Below are 18947 nucleotides of genomic sequence, written 5' to 3'. Positions count from 1 at the left end.
CATGGTCGTGTGGAAAAGACATCTGAGGGGAAAAATCCGTAAACCACACACCTGTGGTCGGAAAAACAAAACAAAACAGAGAAAACCCCTCGGGCCCAGACATCATCAGGATGTCGGAGCAGAGACAGAAAAAAAAACAACGTCCGTGTTCAGGTCAGAACCGGAGCGGCGTCCCCTAAGCGGCCGGAGCAGCCGGCGGGCGAGCCCCCGACGCCCTAGAGCCGGCTGTGACCGAGGGTACAGACAGCGCCATTTACCGCGCCCCCACCCGCCCCTCCCCCCCGGGCGCCAGCCAATCCCCTAGCACCATCCCCTTCCCATCGCAGGCCCCGCCCCCGCGCCCGGGATGCTGGGCCCCCGCGGCGTGACGCAAGCACGGCGGCTCCGCCCCCTGCGTCTCTGGCCTCGCCGGCCTTGGGGGGATGGTTCCATCATGGCGTCAATGCAGGTGAGAGGAGTTTGCAGCATCTGGGCGGGCGAGGGAGCCGCCGAGAGGATGCGACCGTCTCGTCGGGGGCGGCGTCTGGGACCCTGGGGCACCCGGGCGGGTTCGGGAGCGGCCCTCGTGGCCCGTCCTGCCTCAGCCTCAGGGCGTTGGGGAGGGGTGAGAGGCGGCGAGAAGAAGGGCGGGGGTGGGGGGGTCGCGGTCGGTCGAAGCGGACACCCGCCGGCCGCGAAGTTGGGGGAGAAAGAGGGCGAAGGGGAGGAAAGGGCCAAGTTTGGCGTTGGCTGGGCGGCAGTGGTCTCGGAATCCCCTCCCGTTCACGCAGGCGGCCTCCCCGCCCGCCCCAGGGATGCCTTTTCCTCCGTGGTCCCCGGCCGGGCGGAAACAGCTGCTCTCGCCGTTGTCGCCGGGGCAGGGGCGGCCCTGAGAGGGGCTGAGTGTGGGGAGCTGAAAAGGCGTTCCCCGAGAAGGCGGCTGGCTGCAAAGGCGATTCGCGGCCTCCGCTCAGGCCTCCCACGCCCGGCCTCCGGACCGCTCGGCCCCTCGGCTCTCCTCCCTTTGACTCTTAATCCTTTGCCCCGTGGGTACCTTTCTGTATCACCTCCGCACCCTCCACGAACATTCGTCCCCCTTTCTCACTGTCCCCGAAGCTGCCCTTAGTCCATCGACATCATTGGCCGCCTAGTAGGCGATCTCCCCGAGAGCCGAGTCACCAGTCCCCTTAGACCTCCCGGGATAGCTCGCCCTCAAATTTTTTTCCCTGCTGTGCCCCACCCTTGCGGTCGCGGTAAGGCTGCAGCCCTTTGCCCTTCTTCCCCAGATCTTTAGGGGAACCTTAGTTTGGTAGGAAGCGTTTGTTAACTCGTGTTGTATCTGCCTGACTTGGCAACGCGTGGTTTTCTGGCTTTGCTACTTAATATACTCCTTTTTTCCAAATCCAACGAGTTTGGTTTTTTTCAGGCAAAGATGGCAACCACAGTTGCAGTTTTGTAGAGATTGACTCTGCATTATCTAGAGCTTGCATTTAATTTACAGATGAAGACTAGCTCTATCGAAACATATAGGAAGAGAAGGAAGAATTGTCGTTTGGAGTGGCAGCTGAGCGCCTTTTAGAGTTTTAACATTTGCTTAACAAGGAGACCACGTTTTTCTTAGAAGGATTTTGTGCTTTTGTTTCTAGAAGAATAAGCAAGTCTCCCTATCCACCCTCCTTGTTTTTTTCTTTCCTAGACGAGAACAGTGTTTTTCTTTCATCTCTTCTGTTTTCTGCATCTTCTTCCTCTTTTGTGCACGTTTGCTTCACATTGACTTCTGTACTTTTGTGTTATCCTCTTTCAACCTGTTTCTCATAGAATGTTCTTTTTACAGTTGCTTCTCCGTCTGGACTTCCTTGCAGAATAGGGAAAAAAAATTGTATATAACATTCCTAGTTGAAGAGATGTCATGAAACGATGCAGAGAAAAAACAATTTCAGAAACATTACACTTGACACTAGTCTCCACAGAGACGTTAGAGGAGTTTCGTCATTTGAGGCTAAAAAAGGAACTGTGGAACAGTAGTTGAACAGTAGATGGGCTATATGACCAGTTTAAGATTATTCGTGTTAAGGTTAAAATTATTTAAGACTAACAATTAATATTAAAATCCCCAACACTTGTGATTATATTTGACAAGAGAATTGTAGGGATAGCTAATTAGCTGGTTAGATTTAGACTTCAAGTGTCTGGAAAAGGCAGATTTTAATTTTTAAGAGAAAAAGCTGAGTTGGCACAGAACTTAATGTTGATAATCTTGAATTTTACATGGCGACTTAAGCAATGGAAAACAATACTTGCCAGTGCAATACTGCATTTTTCTGACTGTCTTATCACCCTTTTATTCCTTTGTCTTTTGATTAGAGGAATAGAAAACTGATGTTTCCTATTTTAATTAAAATAAAACTAAATCTTTTATTTGTATTTTTTAAATATCTGATAAAGATTTTCTGATAGTATCTAGAAAAATATATATATATATATTTTTTTTTTGTGAGGAGATCAGCCCTGAGCTAACATCCGCCAATCCTCCTCTTTTTTTGCTGAGGAAGACGGCCCTGGGCTAACATCGGTGCCTATCTTCCTCCACTTTATATGGGACGCCGCCACAGCATGGCTTACCAAGCAGTACTTCGGTGCGCGCCCGGGATCCGAACCAGCGAACCCCGGGCCGCCGCAGCGGAGCGCGTGCACCCAACCGCTTGCGCCACCGGGCCGGCCCCTAGAAAAATATTTTAATATAGATAAACTTTTTGAAACACAGCACTACTTTCTGTGATTATTCTGTGTCTGGTGAACAACATTTTTTCCTACTTAGTAGTAGAGTTTAACTCTTTTCAGAATGACTAAGTTACACATAAAACTGCAACCAAATTATGAAATTTGTTCATTCACTCATGAATTATTTTTTGAGGGCCTACTATGTATCAAGTACTCATCTAGGTGCTGGGGATATGGCAGTGAACAAAAGCAAGATTTCTGCCCTTGTGGATATAGTAGTCCAATTGGGGGAGACAGATAAGAACAAAATATTTGCTAGTTGCACATTATATTAAAAGGTGATAGTGATATGGAGAAAAAGTGTGGAAGGAGGTTGTGAAATGGATATTTTTGGGATTTCAGTAGAGCACTTAGGAAAAAGTACACTGTACATGAATGCTGCTCTGACCATGTCCTTGCCTAGAAAGTTTTCAGTAGATTTTTTTTTTTTATAATTTTTATTTATTTGTTTATTTTCCTCCAAAGCCCCAGTAGATAGTTGTATGTCATAGCTGCACATCCCTCCAGTTGCTGTATGTGGGACGCGGCCTCAGCATGGCTGGAGAAGCAGCGCGTCAGTGCGGGCCAGGGATCCGAACCCGAGCCCCCAGCATCAGAGCGCACGCACTTAACCACTAAGCCACGGGGCCGGCCCTAGATGTCTTTATTTTACCCACGCCGGGATATTACTACTGCTGAAGAGGTTATTAAGCTTTAAGAGGAACTGTGTTTTAAAAACATGTATATCATACAAGTGTAACATAGGATTTGATTACTTGAATTGATAAAATGAAATAAATTAGTCTTCAGGATCAATAACATCAAGTAAAGGTAGACTTTGAATTTCTCATTGAAGAGGATTGAGGTTGTAATTGCTTTAGTGTACTCTATCAGTGCCTTCCAACCTTTTTTCAGGTCGTGGCACAGATAGAAAATAATTTTTGAATTGTGTGCTAAGGTGGGTAAGGTTGTTGGAGGTTGGAAGCACCTGGCCAGGCAGCTCCAGGTGAAACATTGGGGATGAGGATCAATATTCTGGTACACCTGTAATGCTGGAGAAGCTCTGCTCTATAATATTGCTAGAGTTGTTCAATATACAGTTCAAGATTGTAGTTTTCAAACTTAGCTGAGCCCTTTGAGACGTTCTTTCCCATTTTTTTCTTCCTACTGTTTCTTCCTAGAACAAAGTCACAAATGGCTCGGTAAGATTATGGTTAGATTATGTTTTAAGAAACTGTTCTTAGAGAATGGTGGGCTTATGGTGGTACTTAAAATTGGCAGAAGTTAAATAGATGTGCATTTAATTTTGGTAATTCTAGAAATCTTAAAATATTAAATGGAAAGTTGTTTGTAGCAAATTTTTAGATTTGGCGTTTTAGCGACTTTCATGATTTGGTGCAGACTTTGTATCTCCAAACTACGAAAGCATTATTAAAGTCCATTTTTATGTGATTCTAAACATTTCTTAAAAGTGTAGCAGTATTGGGATATTCTGTTTTCAACTAAACCATAAAACTGTATTTTTTGTGTCATGTTTCTTTTTTCATTTTGTACTTAATCTTTTTTTTTTCTTTCTTTCTCTTTTGGCTCACTTCATATTATGAAATACTTAACTACTTTGGCCTCCTGGATATGTTTTCTGATTTTAGAACTTAGCTGTTTCATTCAGACCTATCTTATATTGGAAGCTTTTAAGTATACCTTGTATACTTTTCTAATTTGACCGTCTAGATTTATTTATTAATTTTAGGTATGAACTCCCCTTACATTATGTGTTAATTTGACCGTCTAGATTTATTTATTAATTTTAGGTATGAACTCCCCTTACATTATGTGTTAAGATCTTAGAAAGTCAGTGCGTAGTAGTCCATAATTTGTCAACTCTAGAAACAGTGATAAAATTGAGAGAAATGGTCAGTTGAATTCTTAGGGATTTTCTGCATTTTCTTCCTCTCTCTTGCCTAATTGGTTCTTACACTATTGACTGTTGATTTGGCTAGATGGAAGGAGATTGAGATCTAGTAACAGGAGATGGATTATAAATGCGTGCTTATTTTCAGATGATTTAGAAACAATAAATTATTTTGGATTATTCACAGCTCTGCATTGCTCTTTGCTCAAGTAATTGGCTGTAGTGATTGAGAGAGATGGAATATGGGCTCATACCGACATTACTATTATTGTAGTCACATTCCCTTGACGATTAGAATCCGTATGACTGTTCGTTGATGTCCTCATGAAAGGTTACAGCATAATCAAAAGTTAGAAAATTGGCCATCATCTTGGATCCTGAGATTTACTAAGCAGTGGGAGCTTGGGGTGTATAGCTAGAATTATAGTATCAGAGCAAGTTGGCTGCATACTCTGGTTAGGAATAGGGCTGTGAGGGAGTTATTGGAGCAAGTGCCAAGGGAAGAGGGGAACAGCGTAGAAGAGAATTGAGGGTGTTCTGTGTGAATGATAAACATAAGTAGATAGTAGACTACGTGTGAACAAAAGCATAAAAAGCTAGGGTAATCATCTTCTCTTAACTCCTAAAGCAGTCATTGTGGTACTTTTATTTTTGCTGTTAATCAATTACTGCTTTATGAGATGCCTTCTGTTTTTGTCCTGAAGTGTTTGTTTGGGTCTTTTGCTTAACTTTTCAGGTCTCTTCCACTCCCCTGAGCCATAGATTTCCAAGAGAACAGGAAAAATGCTTTCTCTCTATCCCTTAAATGTGCACAGAGTGACTACAGTAAATGTTTGTCCATCACTTGACACTTCAAAATGGCATTCCTAAATAGCAAATTCTGCATTAGTTTAATTCTATTTTAGAGAAATCTATTAAGCGATTTTATAATAGTGAGATTGAATACCTGTAAAGGAATAATCAAAAATTCATATTTATATTATATATATTTCCCCCAAAGTTGGCTTATTTTCCTGATTTATGTGTTTGCCATAACTTTAATGTTTTTCAAAATATTTTCATATTGTTTCTCTTTGATTTCTTATTCTGACCTTCTAAAAGCAGATAATCCTATTTCGTTCTAATTGAGACAGATAGAGTGATTTCTGGTCAGTAATCCCTTATTTGGAAAGTGACTTGCCCAAAATTACATAGCAGCTGAGTAGGGAAGCTGCAATTAGAAACCAAGCTCTGAAATCTGATGCTGTGAAGTTGTGGGTAATGAACATATTAACAAGTTTGGCGTTGTAGAGAAGTCATTGGGATAATTATTTAACTATTCAGTCACGAATTAAGCATTTACTAAAATATTATTTTATAGGTTCTATAGCTAAGAAAATGAGAGGATAATATTCCTCATACTTTATAAAGTTACTTTATGCATCAAATTTTAAAAAGAAGTTCTTTATGCACATACTTGTGCACTGAGTAAAAGTATAATCGCAAATCTTTACTATTCAAAAATAATCTTTATTATCAAGGAAAGTTTTAAAAATAGGGGTGATCTGGCATCTTTCTGAAAATATCTTTCTGCATAGTATTTATCTAAATTGAGCATTTGTTAGATGAATTTTATTGCATCTTTATATCATTGCAGTCTGCTTCATTATTAATTTTATCTACAATATACTTGTTCATGTTTGTCAGGTGTTTTAAAATTTTCCTCATTTGATAGCCTTTATTTGTGAATGCAGTTTTTGGATCACCAACAAATGGAGCATGCCTTTGAGTTATTTTATGCTGAGAAAAACTCTAATCTCATTTAGTTGCTTTCGTAAAACTTCATTAGAAAAAAAAGCACAGGATCTGGAATCAAAAAACCTGTGTTCTGATTCTGTTTTACTACTTAACAGTTAACGTTGCACAAAAATTAGTGTGTAGTGTAGTGGTTAAGACAAAAGCAGATTAAAAGGTAAACATCTATCAAACTGCCTTTCTGATTTCTCTTCCTCAAACCTGTTCTTTCTGTAGTATTCCCCATGTTGGTACATGGCAACTTCGTTCTTTAATTTATTCAACCGGAAACCTTGGTTTCATCCCACCCCATAGTCAAACCACCAGCAAATTCTGTCCAGTTCTACCTTCAAAATATATCCAGGATCCAACTGTTGTCCGCTCTTCTGAGTTACTCAGGGGTGTAAATCCTCCTCCTCCCTGACCTGGATTGTATCAACTGGTAACTGGTTCCCCTGCTTCTGCTCTTGTTCCCTTGCTGTCTTTTCTCAACCCATTATTTAGATTCTTTCAAATCAAAAGTCAAATGTCATTTCACTCACATCCCTCCTGTGGCTTCCCTGTTTTACTCAGAATATAATCCAAAATCCCTGTTAATGCCTAGAAGGTCTTACATCATGTCATCTATCTCGTTCAACACCCCCCTCAGGACCCACTTCTCTACAGCCTTCTTGCCCTCCTTGCTATTTCTGCTGCAGGGTCTTTGCCCTTGTTATTTCCTCTGCTTGGAGTGCTCTTTTCCACATACCCGGATAGCTCACTTCCTTTTTTCTCTCAGATCTTTGTTCAAATATAATTTCCTCAGAGAAGGCCTTCCTTGCCGCCCAATATAAAGTAGCTCTCCTGCCCCTGGCACTTGTAATTCCCTTTACCCTGCTAAATTCTTCATAGCCCTGACATCTTATTAATTAATTAACCATTTCTCGAGGACATAACCCAGTACCTGGCGTGTAGTAGGCCCTCAGTAAATGTCGAAGGAATAAGTGAACACAGCTTTTGGATTCAGATAAACTTGGTTTGAATTCTAGCTTTGCCGCTTAATAGCTCTGTAACTTTTCTTTCCAACATTAAATGGAGATGAAAGAATTATATGGGATAAAATTACTAATTACTTCATGTCGTGGATCTTCAGACTTGTTTGTGAGTTATATCTTATAATGCTACTTGCCTGTTATTTTATAAACTACTGCTGTCAGATACTCACTTTTACAAAAAATTTGATTCCTGGTCCTCTGTTGGCCATCAATGGAAAAAAGTAGATTTCCTCTATGATCATGTGTCACATGAAGTCTCTCCTTGTATTTCCACACCACAGGAAGGAGGGAGGAACTTTGGTTTCTAATTAGTGTGTATTCTTTGCCAGTCCTCTTCAGAATTTGAGAATTAGCCAAGTAAAACTTTGAGCCTTAGATATCGGTTTAAGTGGCACATTCAATTTTTTTCTTTTTTTAATTGAAATATAATCACATACCATAAAACTTACTTCAGTGGTTTTTAACATTACGACCTTCATCACTATCTAATTCCAGAACATTTTCACTATCCCCTAAGCAAACCCTTTACCCATTAGCAGACACTTCCCATTCTCCCACCCTTAGAAATCACTAATCTGTTTTCTGTCTCTCTGGATTTGCCTGTTCTGGGTGTTTCATATAAAAGGAATTATACGATACGTGGCCTTTTGTGGCTGGCTTCTTTCACTTAGCATAATGTTTTTGAGGTGCATCCATATTGTATCTTGTGTTAGTACTTCATTCCTTTTTATGGCTAATAGTCCATTTTTTTTTTTTTAAAGATTTTATTTATTTTATTTTTTCCCCCCAAAGCCCCAGCAGATAGTTGTATGTCATAGCTGCACATCCTTCCAGCTGCTGCATGTGGGACTCAGCCCCAGGATGGACGGAGAAGTGGTGCCTCGATGCGCACCCGGGATCCGAACCCAGGCCACCAGCATCGCAGCGCGCACACTTAACCACCAAGCCACAGGGCCGGCCCTAATAGTCCATTTTATGATTATACCACAATTTATCAATCGATTGACATTTAATTTTTTTTCCTGTTTCCATTCATCAGTTAATTGACTATTTGTATTGTTTCTACTTTTTGAAGAATGCTGCTTTGAACATTCGTGAACATGTTTTTGTGTGGACAAGTTTTAATTTGTCGTGGGTATACACCTAGGAGTGAAATTGCTGGGTCATTTGGTAACTCTATGTTTAACCTTCTGAGGAACTGCCAGACTTTTCTATGGCAGCTGCACAATTTTACATTCTCACCAGCAGTGTGCAAGGTTCCAATTTCTAGATGTTCTGGCCAATATTTGTTGTCCATTTTTTTTATTATAACTATCCTAGTGGATGTGAAGTGATATCTCACTGTGGTTTTGATTTGCATTTCTCTAATGACTAGTGATGTTGGGCATCTTTTCTTGTGCTTATTGGTACATTTCTGGGAGGAATGTCTCTTCAAATCCTTTGGCCATTTAAAAAATTAAGTTGTCTTTTTGTTGAGTTGTAAGAATTCTTTTTTTTTTTTTTTTTTTAATGTAGAGTTCCATGTGTTTATTGACTGCTAGCTTCGGCTTCTGTGCAGCTGAGATACACATTCAGCCCTAGGCTTTTTTTTTTTTTTTTTTGTGAGGAATATCAGCCCTGAGCTAACATCCATGCTAATCCTCCTCATTTTGCTGAGGAAGACTGGCTCTGAGCTAACATCTATTGCCAGTCCTCCTCCTTTTTTCCCCCAAAGCCCCAGTGGATAGTTGTATGTCATAGCTGCACATCCTTCTAGTTGCTGTATGTGGGACGTGGCCTCAGCATGGCCAGAGAAGCGGTGCATCGGTGCGTGCCTGGGATCCGAACCCGGGCCACCAGTAGCGGAGAGTGTGCACTTAACCGCTAAGCCATGGGGCCGGCCCTGTAAGAATTCTTTATGTGTTCTGAATACAAGCCACTTACCAGCCAGTGATTTGCAAATATTTTCTCTTATTCTGTGAGCTGTGTTTGCACATTCTTGATGGTGTTCTTTGAAGCACAAAAAGTTTTAATTTTGAAGTCCAATTTATCTATTTTTTTCTTTTGTCATTTGTGCTTTTAGTGTCATAGCTAAGAAGTCATTACCTAATACAACATCATGAAGATTTACACTTTATTAGACCTATGTTTTCTTCTGAGAGTGTTATAATTTTAGCTCTTACATTTACATCTTTGAATCATTTTGAATTAACTTTTGTAAATGGTGTGAGGCATATTTTTGAAGTTATAGAGCTCCAAGCTGAGAGTCTATCAGGTTTTTCTGCTGGATTCAAGTTATTTCTCTAGGTGAGTGGAGCCGTTAGCTGTTTTTGAGATGAGAATTTCTTTTGCAGCCCTACTACTAAAAAATGTGTTTGTAATGCTAATAAACTGAGAATATTTGTATATTCACATGTTGGCTTTTATTGTAATGAAAATAGGCATACCAATTTAAAATTTTAGATTTACTGAAGCTTTGAGCCATAGGGCGTTTTAGAAGTCATCTAGTCTAACCATCATACCTTTTCTTGAAATCATTACTGTATTTTGTGATTAGAGGTAGTTGATAAAATGTAATTTGTTTACTTTTGTACTGCATGAAAGGAAGATATATTGAGCAAATTGAGTATGTAGATTTGTTTTTTCGTATATAGGTTTGATATGAGAAAAGTTGTTACATTCTTAGGAAAACCAATGTAAGGATCCTAGTGGAGAAAATTACATAGCTGGGGCATATTGGCGCCATGTTTGCTTTTTATGTTGTTTAGTGGAAACCTCATAGAATTCATTTTTTTATAACAGTTTGAGCTACCTTGATTTGATATTTCTACAGTCCATCCTCATTATTCATGAATTCTGTATTTGTGAATCTGCCTACTTGGTAAAATTTATTCGTAACCCTAAAATCAATACTCATTTTGCTTTTGTGGTGATTTGCACATGTGCAGAACAGCAAAAAATTTGAGTCACTGGATGTGCACGTTCCCAGCTGAGGTCAAACAAGGCAACTCTCTGCCTTGTTTCAGCTGTCATACTGAAAACAGGTGTACTTTTCTGAGTCTGTTTAGTGCCACTTTTTTTGTATTTCTGTGCTTTTGGTGATTTCACTGTTTAAAATAGGTGCCCAAGCAGTGGTCCTAAAGTCCTGTCTAGTGTTCCTGATTGCAGGAAGACTGTGATGTGCCTTATGTAGAAAATGTGTGTTGGGTAACCTTTGTTCAGGCATCTGCTGTTTGTTCAGGCATCTGCTGTTGGCCTTAAATTTAGTGTTAATGAATCAACAATGTATGTTAAGGAATCCTTAAATGGAAACACACAAAAACCAAGGTTATTATTGATTGGTGGAATGTGACTAGAGGATTGCGGGAACCTAACCCTGTATTTCCCCTAGGAACAGTGGTTCAGTATTTGCTAATTCGGTATTTGCTGCAGCTTTGTAGAACATAACTACTGTGAATAACAAAAATTGTATTTTGATTTAAATTTCAGTCCACCTTTGATTTGAAATGTATTGAAGCCAGATTAAAACTGGTAAAATGTAATGTTGCTACAACCTGGTTCCTTGTTGGCCTTTTTCCATTTTCTACTGTAGATCGATAACTTGCCCAGTTTTTTTCTTGAGTTACCCTACAGTTCAAGTTAGTGGTTTTCAATGTTGGCATTATATTGAAATCACCTGGGAAGCTTTAAAAAAGAAAAACAACTATCCCCAAAGATTGATTTAATTGGTATGGAATGCATCCTGGGTATTGGAATTTTTCTTAGCTCCTCGGTAATTCTAATGTGCAGCCTAAGTTGAGAACTCATCTTCACTGCAATGGGGGAATTTAGGTGTGCAAATTTGTAAATTGCGTAAGGTGTAATACATCTCCTTGGACCATATTTAGAGTTCAAGATATGGTAGACATTTGAAGGTTGATACCTGTGGAGACACCTTTAAGAACCAAATTCGAGACTATGGAAATGTTTATATGTGTTCCTAGTTGTATAATCACAGTTCTATCAAAGAACATCCATTTCCTGTACACGTCAAAGCAAATGTTGACTGCCTTATCAATTTTAGTGAAATCTCTTGTTTGGTGGCTATTTTATACAAACAAACAAAAGTATCTGCAGTGAGAGTTCTTTGTGGAGGAGGGTTAGTGAACAAAGGACACTCAGGTGGTCCCCTGGGCTCATTTATGAGCTGAGTGAGTCTTCAATTCAAATTGTGTACCTAGACAAACTTACACATTTTGTATCATGAATCTGTGGAGGTGAATACGAATGATTACAATCTCAAATTTTTGTTGTTGTTTTAATTAATTTTAGGAGCCCTGTATTAAAATATGACTAGCCCTTGGAATGTTAGTCTTGAATGTTTGAATGTTGAATAGCCCTTGAATGTTTTCAGTCTTTTGGCCCTTCATTAGGGCCACTGTTGTTGCTAGCCCTTGCATCTCCCATTCTAAGGCCTATGGCTGAACTTTTTATCAGTTCATTAAAATCCCTCGAGTCAGGTTGCTTATGATTCTGGGTCCCGGGTCTATCTCCTCTGTCCTTAGGTTGAAGTGGAGATTATTGCAAATATGTAGATTCTGTCAGTATCCTTTACCTAGGCATACTTAACAACTCTTTTAAATCACTTTTTATATTGGACTTCCATTTTTAATTTTGGGTAGTTTTGACAGCTCCCTGTCTTGTCTTTTCATTGTTCCTGGGATTTTTTTTTTTATTTATTTAACTTATCTAGCAGGTTATTTAGTTAGCCCTTCCACTCTTTGTACTACCTTGCTGAATTCAAATTTTACTCAAAATCACTTTAGTTCTTTACATCTCTATACCTGACATCATGAATCCACCAAACTTAGCTTCAGTCCTCACAGCTATGCACACTTGTTCTTACCTTGTGTGCCCTCATAGCATGTTTTACCTCTCACATAGGTTTTTTCACTTCTGCCTTATGCTTACTATAAAGGTACTTGGTCTTTATTGGATTTTTAGTTCACTAAGGGCAGTGTGCTACTGGTAGTAAGTGCTCGCATGTTTTCTGAGTAAATAAATAGAACAGAGACTCAAATACTTTTTTCAAAACAGGTCAGAGGTGATATGAAAACATTGCTTTCTTGCCCTATCTCTTGGTACCTTTGATGTCTTTTGCTTCAGCTTCTGCCCTGGCCCAATTAAAAAAAACTAAAGAATTGAGGTGAATAGGAAAACATATGTATAGTATTTTAAAATCAGTGTAAATTTCCTGTTAACTATGTGGATATCTTTCAGCTAGACTAATATTTGGTTGGTAATTCTTTCACTTTGGAGATAATGCTTCAATGAAAGTCTGTTGTTTTTTTCTGATGGTAGATTTTTTCTTAAGTTTCCAATCCACAGCCTTTACCTTGACAGCAAATAATCCTAGGTCTTGCTTCATTGATACTAAATTTATGTGATTGCTTTCTCCCTAAACCCAAATATGTTGTGTCTCAGGATACTTCTCATTCCTGAAATTGTATTCCTTTTCCAAATGTTTTATTCTTGGGGTGTCTCTGTGTGTGGTTTGGGTATAGATATGTCTATGTGTGCTTGTGGGAGGAGGAGGTATGGGGTTGTATGGAGTGTGTATGGTGTTTTGGTATAGGGAGTTTGTGATTGGTTCTTTCAGATGTTGCAGAGGACAGAACATCTGTTGATGTCTATGAAAGGCAGACGGGGCTTCTGATAAGCCTTTTTACTCTTAAACATAGTGACAGAGCTTTACTTCAGATTCTTCCAACTTAAAGTATATAGAAGAAATTGGTCAGTTTGGAATACTCCTACCCAAAGGAAAACAAAAAACCACCACCACCAAAAAAAAAAAAAAACACAAAAGAAAAAACAACACCTGCAAGGATAAAGAAATCTCTGGAAGCCTGTAGTTTTCAGAAGTTTGTGATGACAATGATAGCACTACCAAAGTAAGCTAAGACAGTTAATGGCGATGGCTTGGAAAGGATTATCCATGATCCTAAATAGCAAAAGTAGTGTGAATAGGTATTGCTTCTCTCTCTTTTTTCAGCACCTCTTCTTTTTTTTTTTTTAAAGATTTTATTTATTTATTTTTCCCCCCAAAGCCCCAGTAGACAGTTGCATGTCACAGCTGCACACCCTTCCAGCTGCTGCACGTGGGACGCGGCCCCAGCGTGGCTGGAGAAGCGGCGCGTCGGTGCACGCCCGGGATCCGAACCCGGGCCGCCAGCACCGGAGCGCGCGCACTTAACCGCCAAGCCACGGGGCCGGCCCTATTATCGCATATTCTAATTCTCATCTTTTGTGATAGATCTGCAGTTTGATTTGTAGGTCAAACCAAACTTTCCACTCTTCGAGGACAGTATTATAAGTCATTTTATTTAGCATATTTATTTAAGGCTTGATGTGTGCCAAACCCTGCTATAATCTACATTTTCCACTACACAGCATGTTTTATGCTTTATGACATTTTATTTGCCCGAGTAACTTCTTTATTAATGCTTATCAAAGTTTCTGGATGTAGCCCAGCCTAGCGAAATCTGGAAGGTAAAAAAATTTGAATTGTACCTTTACAAGAAAAGAAAACACACTTAAGTATTCTTCCAAAGAAAACACACTTAAGTATTCTTCCAAAGTCAGAGAACGTTAGCCTAAATCAGACATCAACTCTATCAGGCTTAATGCTGTTTACTGCTTTTCATCTACAGCCTGAAATGTAATGATCAAGGGGAGAAAGGAGGCTCGGAACTGTGTTTTATTTCATTTGGAGTCAAGATTTCTGGGTGACTTAAATATTTTATTTTGAGGGTTAATTTCCAAAGACCAGACAGATGGCTTCTGAACTAGCTTGAGAAATTCAGGTTTGATTCTAATGTTGTAATCTCATTGGCTCCTGAAGCCAAGCTGGTTTAAAGCACGCATGATGCATGCGTTGGTTTCAGGGTAGAGAGCATACCCAGCCTAAGGAGCAGCCATACTTCAGCTCTGGTTGATTCAGTTATTTTCATCTATCAATGACGTTCACAAGAAGTTTGAACTCCAGAGGTCCAAAACTGAATTTAATCTCAGGTGTCTGCAACCCCCACAGCGAGACCGTTTAACTCTACCTCTTCCTCTTCTTGAATTTCATTTTTTTTTAATAATTTTATTTATTTATTTTTTTCCCCAAAGCCCCAGTAGATAGTTGTATGTCATAGCTGCACATCCTTCTAGTTGCTGTATGTGGGACGCGGCCTCAGCATGGCCAGAGAAGCCGTGCGTCGGTGCGCACCCGGGATCCGAACCTGGGCCGCCAGCAGCGGAGCGCACGCACTTAACCGCTAAGCCATGGGGCCGGCCCTTGAATTTCTTTTAGATTATTAGCACCACTGTCCATCCAAACTAACATCCTGGGGTCATCCTCATTTTTTTCTCTTTCTCCCTCCCCGCGTCCCGTTACCACTAAATCCAATCCGTTCTGTATCCTAATTAAGTCTTTTGATTCCTGTGGTGGTTCACTAGTAATGTCTTAACTCTTTATTTTTCTCCTAGTTTCCAGTCTAGCTTCCAGCCTTCATTCTGTCTTAATTTCTCCAGTACATCTGCCACACTTGTCAGAGTTACCATTCTTTTTTATCAAAAAGGAAATTTTATGCATGTTCATTGTTGAAATGTTAGAAAATTACAGATTAGTAAAAAGAAAAATCACTACCCCAGAAGATCAATGAATGGTGAGATTAAAGGGTTATTTTAATTTTTAGATATTTTGGTTCTTATCTTTTTTTCCTTGTATTTACATGACATTTACCACTGAAAAGACAGTTCCCTTGTAAAGTCAGTCCCTGATCCTAAACTCTAGACCCCATCTCTTCACAGGTATTTTACATGTCAATTATCACTGTCTTTCTCTTTCCTTGATTCTTCCCCAAAGTATTTACATATGCTTAAATTTCTCCTTAAAAAACAAACACCTCCCTCTGCTACTTCTGCCAACTGTCACTCCATTGCTCTCCCTCCTTTCACAACCAGAGTTTTTGAGAGTGGCCTAAAAAAAAAGATTATGAAATGTATCATACGTATGAAAGAATTTGACAATGATAGGTGAATATTTTAAAGAATATTAATAAAATAATAACATTAATAAAATACCTAGCTTAAGAAATAAAAGTTACCATTACTTTTGAAGCCTCCTATATGCCTCTTCCTTGTTCCTCATTACTTCCTTCCCAGAGTAAATTGCTCACCTGGATTTTATCTACCATCCCCCATTTTTCTTTAAAGATTTAAACAATATAAGTTTCACTTTTTTGGAAAGTTAAATAAATGGAATCATACTGCAAATATTCTTTTCTGACTTCTTTTGTTTAACATTTTAAGATGAATTTATCCTGATGGACGTAGGCAGTACATTTTTAAAGCTAAGTAGTATTCCATGTTGCAAAGTTTATCATAATTTATTTATTTTACTCCTAACTTATTGTGAGCAGTGCTGCGTTAAATATTCACATCTTTCCTGGTGCACTTGTGTATGGTTTTCTCTAGGGTATATATCTAGGAGTGGACTTGCTTGGTTGTACCACGTCTTTGTTCACTTTTACCAGATAATGCCAAAAGTGGTTAAATCAGCTTATGTTCTTGATGGTAATACAGGAGTTCCAGGGATGCTACATACTCCCTGATACTTTGTATTCTCTGACAATAATTTTTGTGAAAGGTATCTCATTGCAGTTCTGTTTTATATTTCCTTGATTAATAAGAGATTGAATATCAATTTATTTGTTTATGGGCTATTTGTATTTCCTCTTCTGAGAAATGCCTCTTGACTTTCAATTTGGTTGTCCTTTATTGATTTATAGACATTCTTTTGTATGGCTAAATTCTTCTCCCAGTTTAAGATTTGTTTTTTCACTTTCACAGTGTCTTGATGAATCCCAAAGAGAATTTGTCAGTCTTTTCCTTTTTGGTTTGTACTTTTTACGTTTTAAGAAATCCTTTTCTATTCTGAGCTCATGAAACTTTTCTCTCTCAAATTTTGTCCTAAAATGCTGTCTTCTAAAAGTCTTACAGTTTAGCATTTCACGTTTAAGTCTTTAATCCTTATGGATTGAGGTAGGGATCCAATTTCCTTCCCCTTTTTTTTATTTTTTATTTGTATGGGTACTCCATATGTCTCAGCCCCATTTACTAAGAGGCTTTCCTATTTGGTCATCAGTCAAGTTTCCAAATATGTGTCGGTCTGCATCTCGGCTCTCTCTCCTATCCCACTGGTCTATTTGTGTCCATACTTTATAGTTTATGATGAAATCTTGATACCTACCAGGGCTAGTCGTGCCACCTTGCAAATCTAGATGTCTTTTCTTAAGCCAGACATTAAAGGAAATTTGCAAAAATGTAAAATATTGCTACTACTCTTATAATTTTTGTATTGGAAATATAGTTATTTTCATAAAATATTTGTATGTTAATTTTAGCAGTGAATTTATTTTTAAGTGAATTAACAAATTTTAAAATTTGTCAGTGTTAAATTCTGTGGTAAATATCAATATATCTATGTTTGCCCCATATAAGGGAAAGCTCTTTCGAGTACTCAAAAATTTATAAGTATAAAAGGCTCCTAAGATCAAAAAGTTTTAAGACCCATTGCTCTAAACATTTAAAACTATAAAATATTTTTTAAGTACACTCTTAGCTATATTTTATAAGTTTTGATAGGTAATATTTTTGTGATAATTCATTTCTGAATATGTTCTAGTTTCTACTATGACTTCTTCTTTGATCATTGAGTTGTTTAAAAGTATGTTTTAAAATTTCCAAATGTAGGTATTTTTCCTAGTCCTTTTTGCTATTGATTTCTAACTTACTGCATTGTGGTCAGAGAATGAGATTTGTATCATACAGTTCTTTGAAATTTGTTGTGGTAGACTTTTTGGCTTAACACCAGTCACTTTTTATAAATGTTTTATAAGTGCTGAAAAATTTTTTTTCTCGTGTTACTAGTGGCAGTTTTTAAAATGCCCTATTGACCGATAAGCAGGTAGGAAAATAGTAAATACTCTAGATATTTTCAAGCGGAGAGAGATTTAATGCAGGTAATTGGTTACAAGGATGTGGTTAGGACTAGAACAGCAAAAGGAAGTAGAGGGTTTGAGAGGAACAAAGGGAGGTTGCTATCCAAAGATCTGGGAGTTGCTGCTGCTTATGGCTGGAACCAAAGAGCCTGCTTGCTAAGCTGCTGGAGGTACTGGGAGAACCACACTCCTGCAGCTGAGAAGAACTCAGGAGCTCAGCTTCTGCTGATTTTTCTGGAATCTGCAGCTGCTTGCTCTTGAGGGCAATAGGAGACACTTTCAGTTGGAGGCAGTATCAGAACCAGGAAAAAGAAGACAGGAGGAGGAATGGCATTTTTCTTTTACTTTTTGTTTTTTTCTAGTACCTCCTGCTGACAGAACCAGGGACAAGGGGGTCTGGCAAAGTCGCTTGCAGGCGTTTTGTCGGCTTGATCTGTCCATTACTTTGAGAGACGTTGATAAAATTTCCTACTGAGAAGGTATATTTGCTAATTTTGCTCTGCTTATCTATTTTTGAGGTTAAATTGGGTATATACAGGTTTTATGCTTTTGGTGAATTGAGCCTTGTATCGCTATTTGGTTTTCTCTTTCTCTCTGTCAGTATTTCTGGCCTTAAAATTGGTTTTACTTGATACTAGTATAACTATGTCAGCTTTCTTTTGGCCTGGTATCTTTTTCTGTCCCTTGACTTTGAACCTTTGTATACCTTATGTTTGAGTAATGGGTTTTTTTTTTTTTTTTGGTGAAGAAGATTGGTGCTGAACTGACATCCGTGCCCATCCTCCTCTGTTTTATTTTATTTTATTTTTTTGTATGTGGGATGTCTCCACAGCATGGCTTGATGAGCAGTGTGTAGTTTCGCGCTTAGGATCCGAACCTGTGAATCCCTGGCCACTGAAGCAGAGTACGCGAACTTAACCACTATGCCACTGGGCTGGCCCCTTGAGTTATATTTTTAAAAAATCTCATATAACTATGTATTTTCACCATCCATTTAACTTTCTTTACCATTTAACTAAAGGACTTAATCTAGTTGTTTTTTTTTTTTTTTTTTTTTTTGTGAGGAAGATCAGCCCTGAGCTAACATCCATGCTAATCCTCCTCTTTTTGCTGAGGAAGACTGGCTCTGAGCTAACATCTATTGCCAATCCTCCTCCTTTTTTTTCCCCAAAGCCCCAGTAGATAGTTGTACGTCATAGTTGCACATCCTTCTAGTTGCTGTATGTGGGATGCCGCCTCAGCATGGCTGGAGAATTGGTGCGTCGGTGCACGCCCAGGATCCGAACCCGGGCCGCCAGTAGCGGAGTGCACGCACTTAACCGCTAAGCCACGAGGCCGGCCCTGTTTTTTTCTTATGAGTAACTGATATAATGAAATTTCTTTCTTTCATTTCACGTGCTTTTCATTTGTCTTGCTTTTTTTTCTGTGTTTTTTTCTTTCCTTAATATGGATTGATTTCTTTTTCCTTTTTCTCATTTTGTT

At 39.0% G+C, this 18947-nt stretch overlaps 1 protein-coding gene across 5 annotated transcripts in view; it reads left to right on the top strand.

Moving 5' to 3' along the window:
- The first annotated feature begins 346 nt into the window (after window positions 1–346).
- Window positions 347–18947, top strand: part of UBE2W (ubiquitin conjugating enzyme E2 W) — a 139075-nt gene continuing 120474 nt past the window's right edge. For all 5 annotated transcript variants that reach the window (XR_009216585.1, XM_058528894.1, XM_058528893.1 and 2 more), the window contains exon 1: window positions 347–448. Coding sequence is in view for 4 of the 5 variants with exons in the window: in XM_058528894.1 (XP_058384877.1) it covers window positions 347–448 (102 nt within the window). In the remaining variant the exon portion in view is untranslated. The remainder of the gene's footprint in view (window positions 449–18947) is intronic.

Source organism: Diceros bicornis, chromosome 33, assembly GCF_020826845.1.
Source record: "Diceros bicornis minor isolate mBicDic1 chromosome 33, mDicBic1.mat.cur, whole genome shotgun sequence".
NCBI classification, from domain to species: Eukaryota; Metazoa; Chordata; class Mammalia; order Perissodactyla; family Rhinocerotidae; genus Diceros; species Diceros bicornis.
This window is presented reverse-complemented; position numbering and strand designations above follow the sequence as displayed.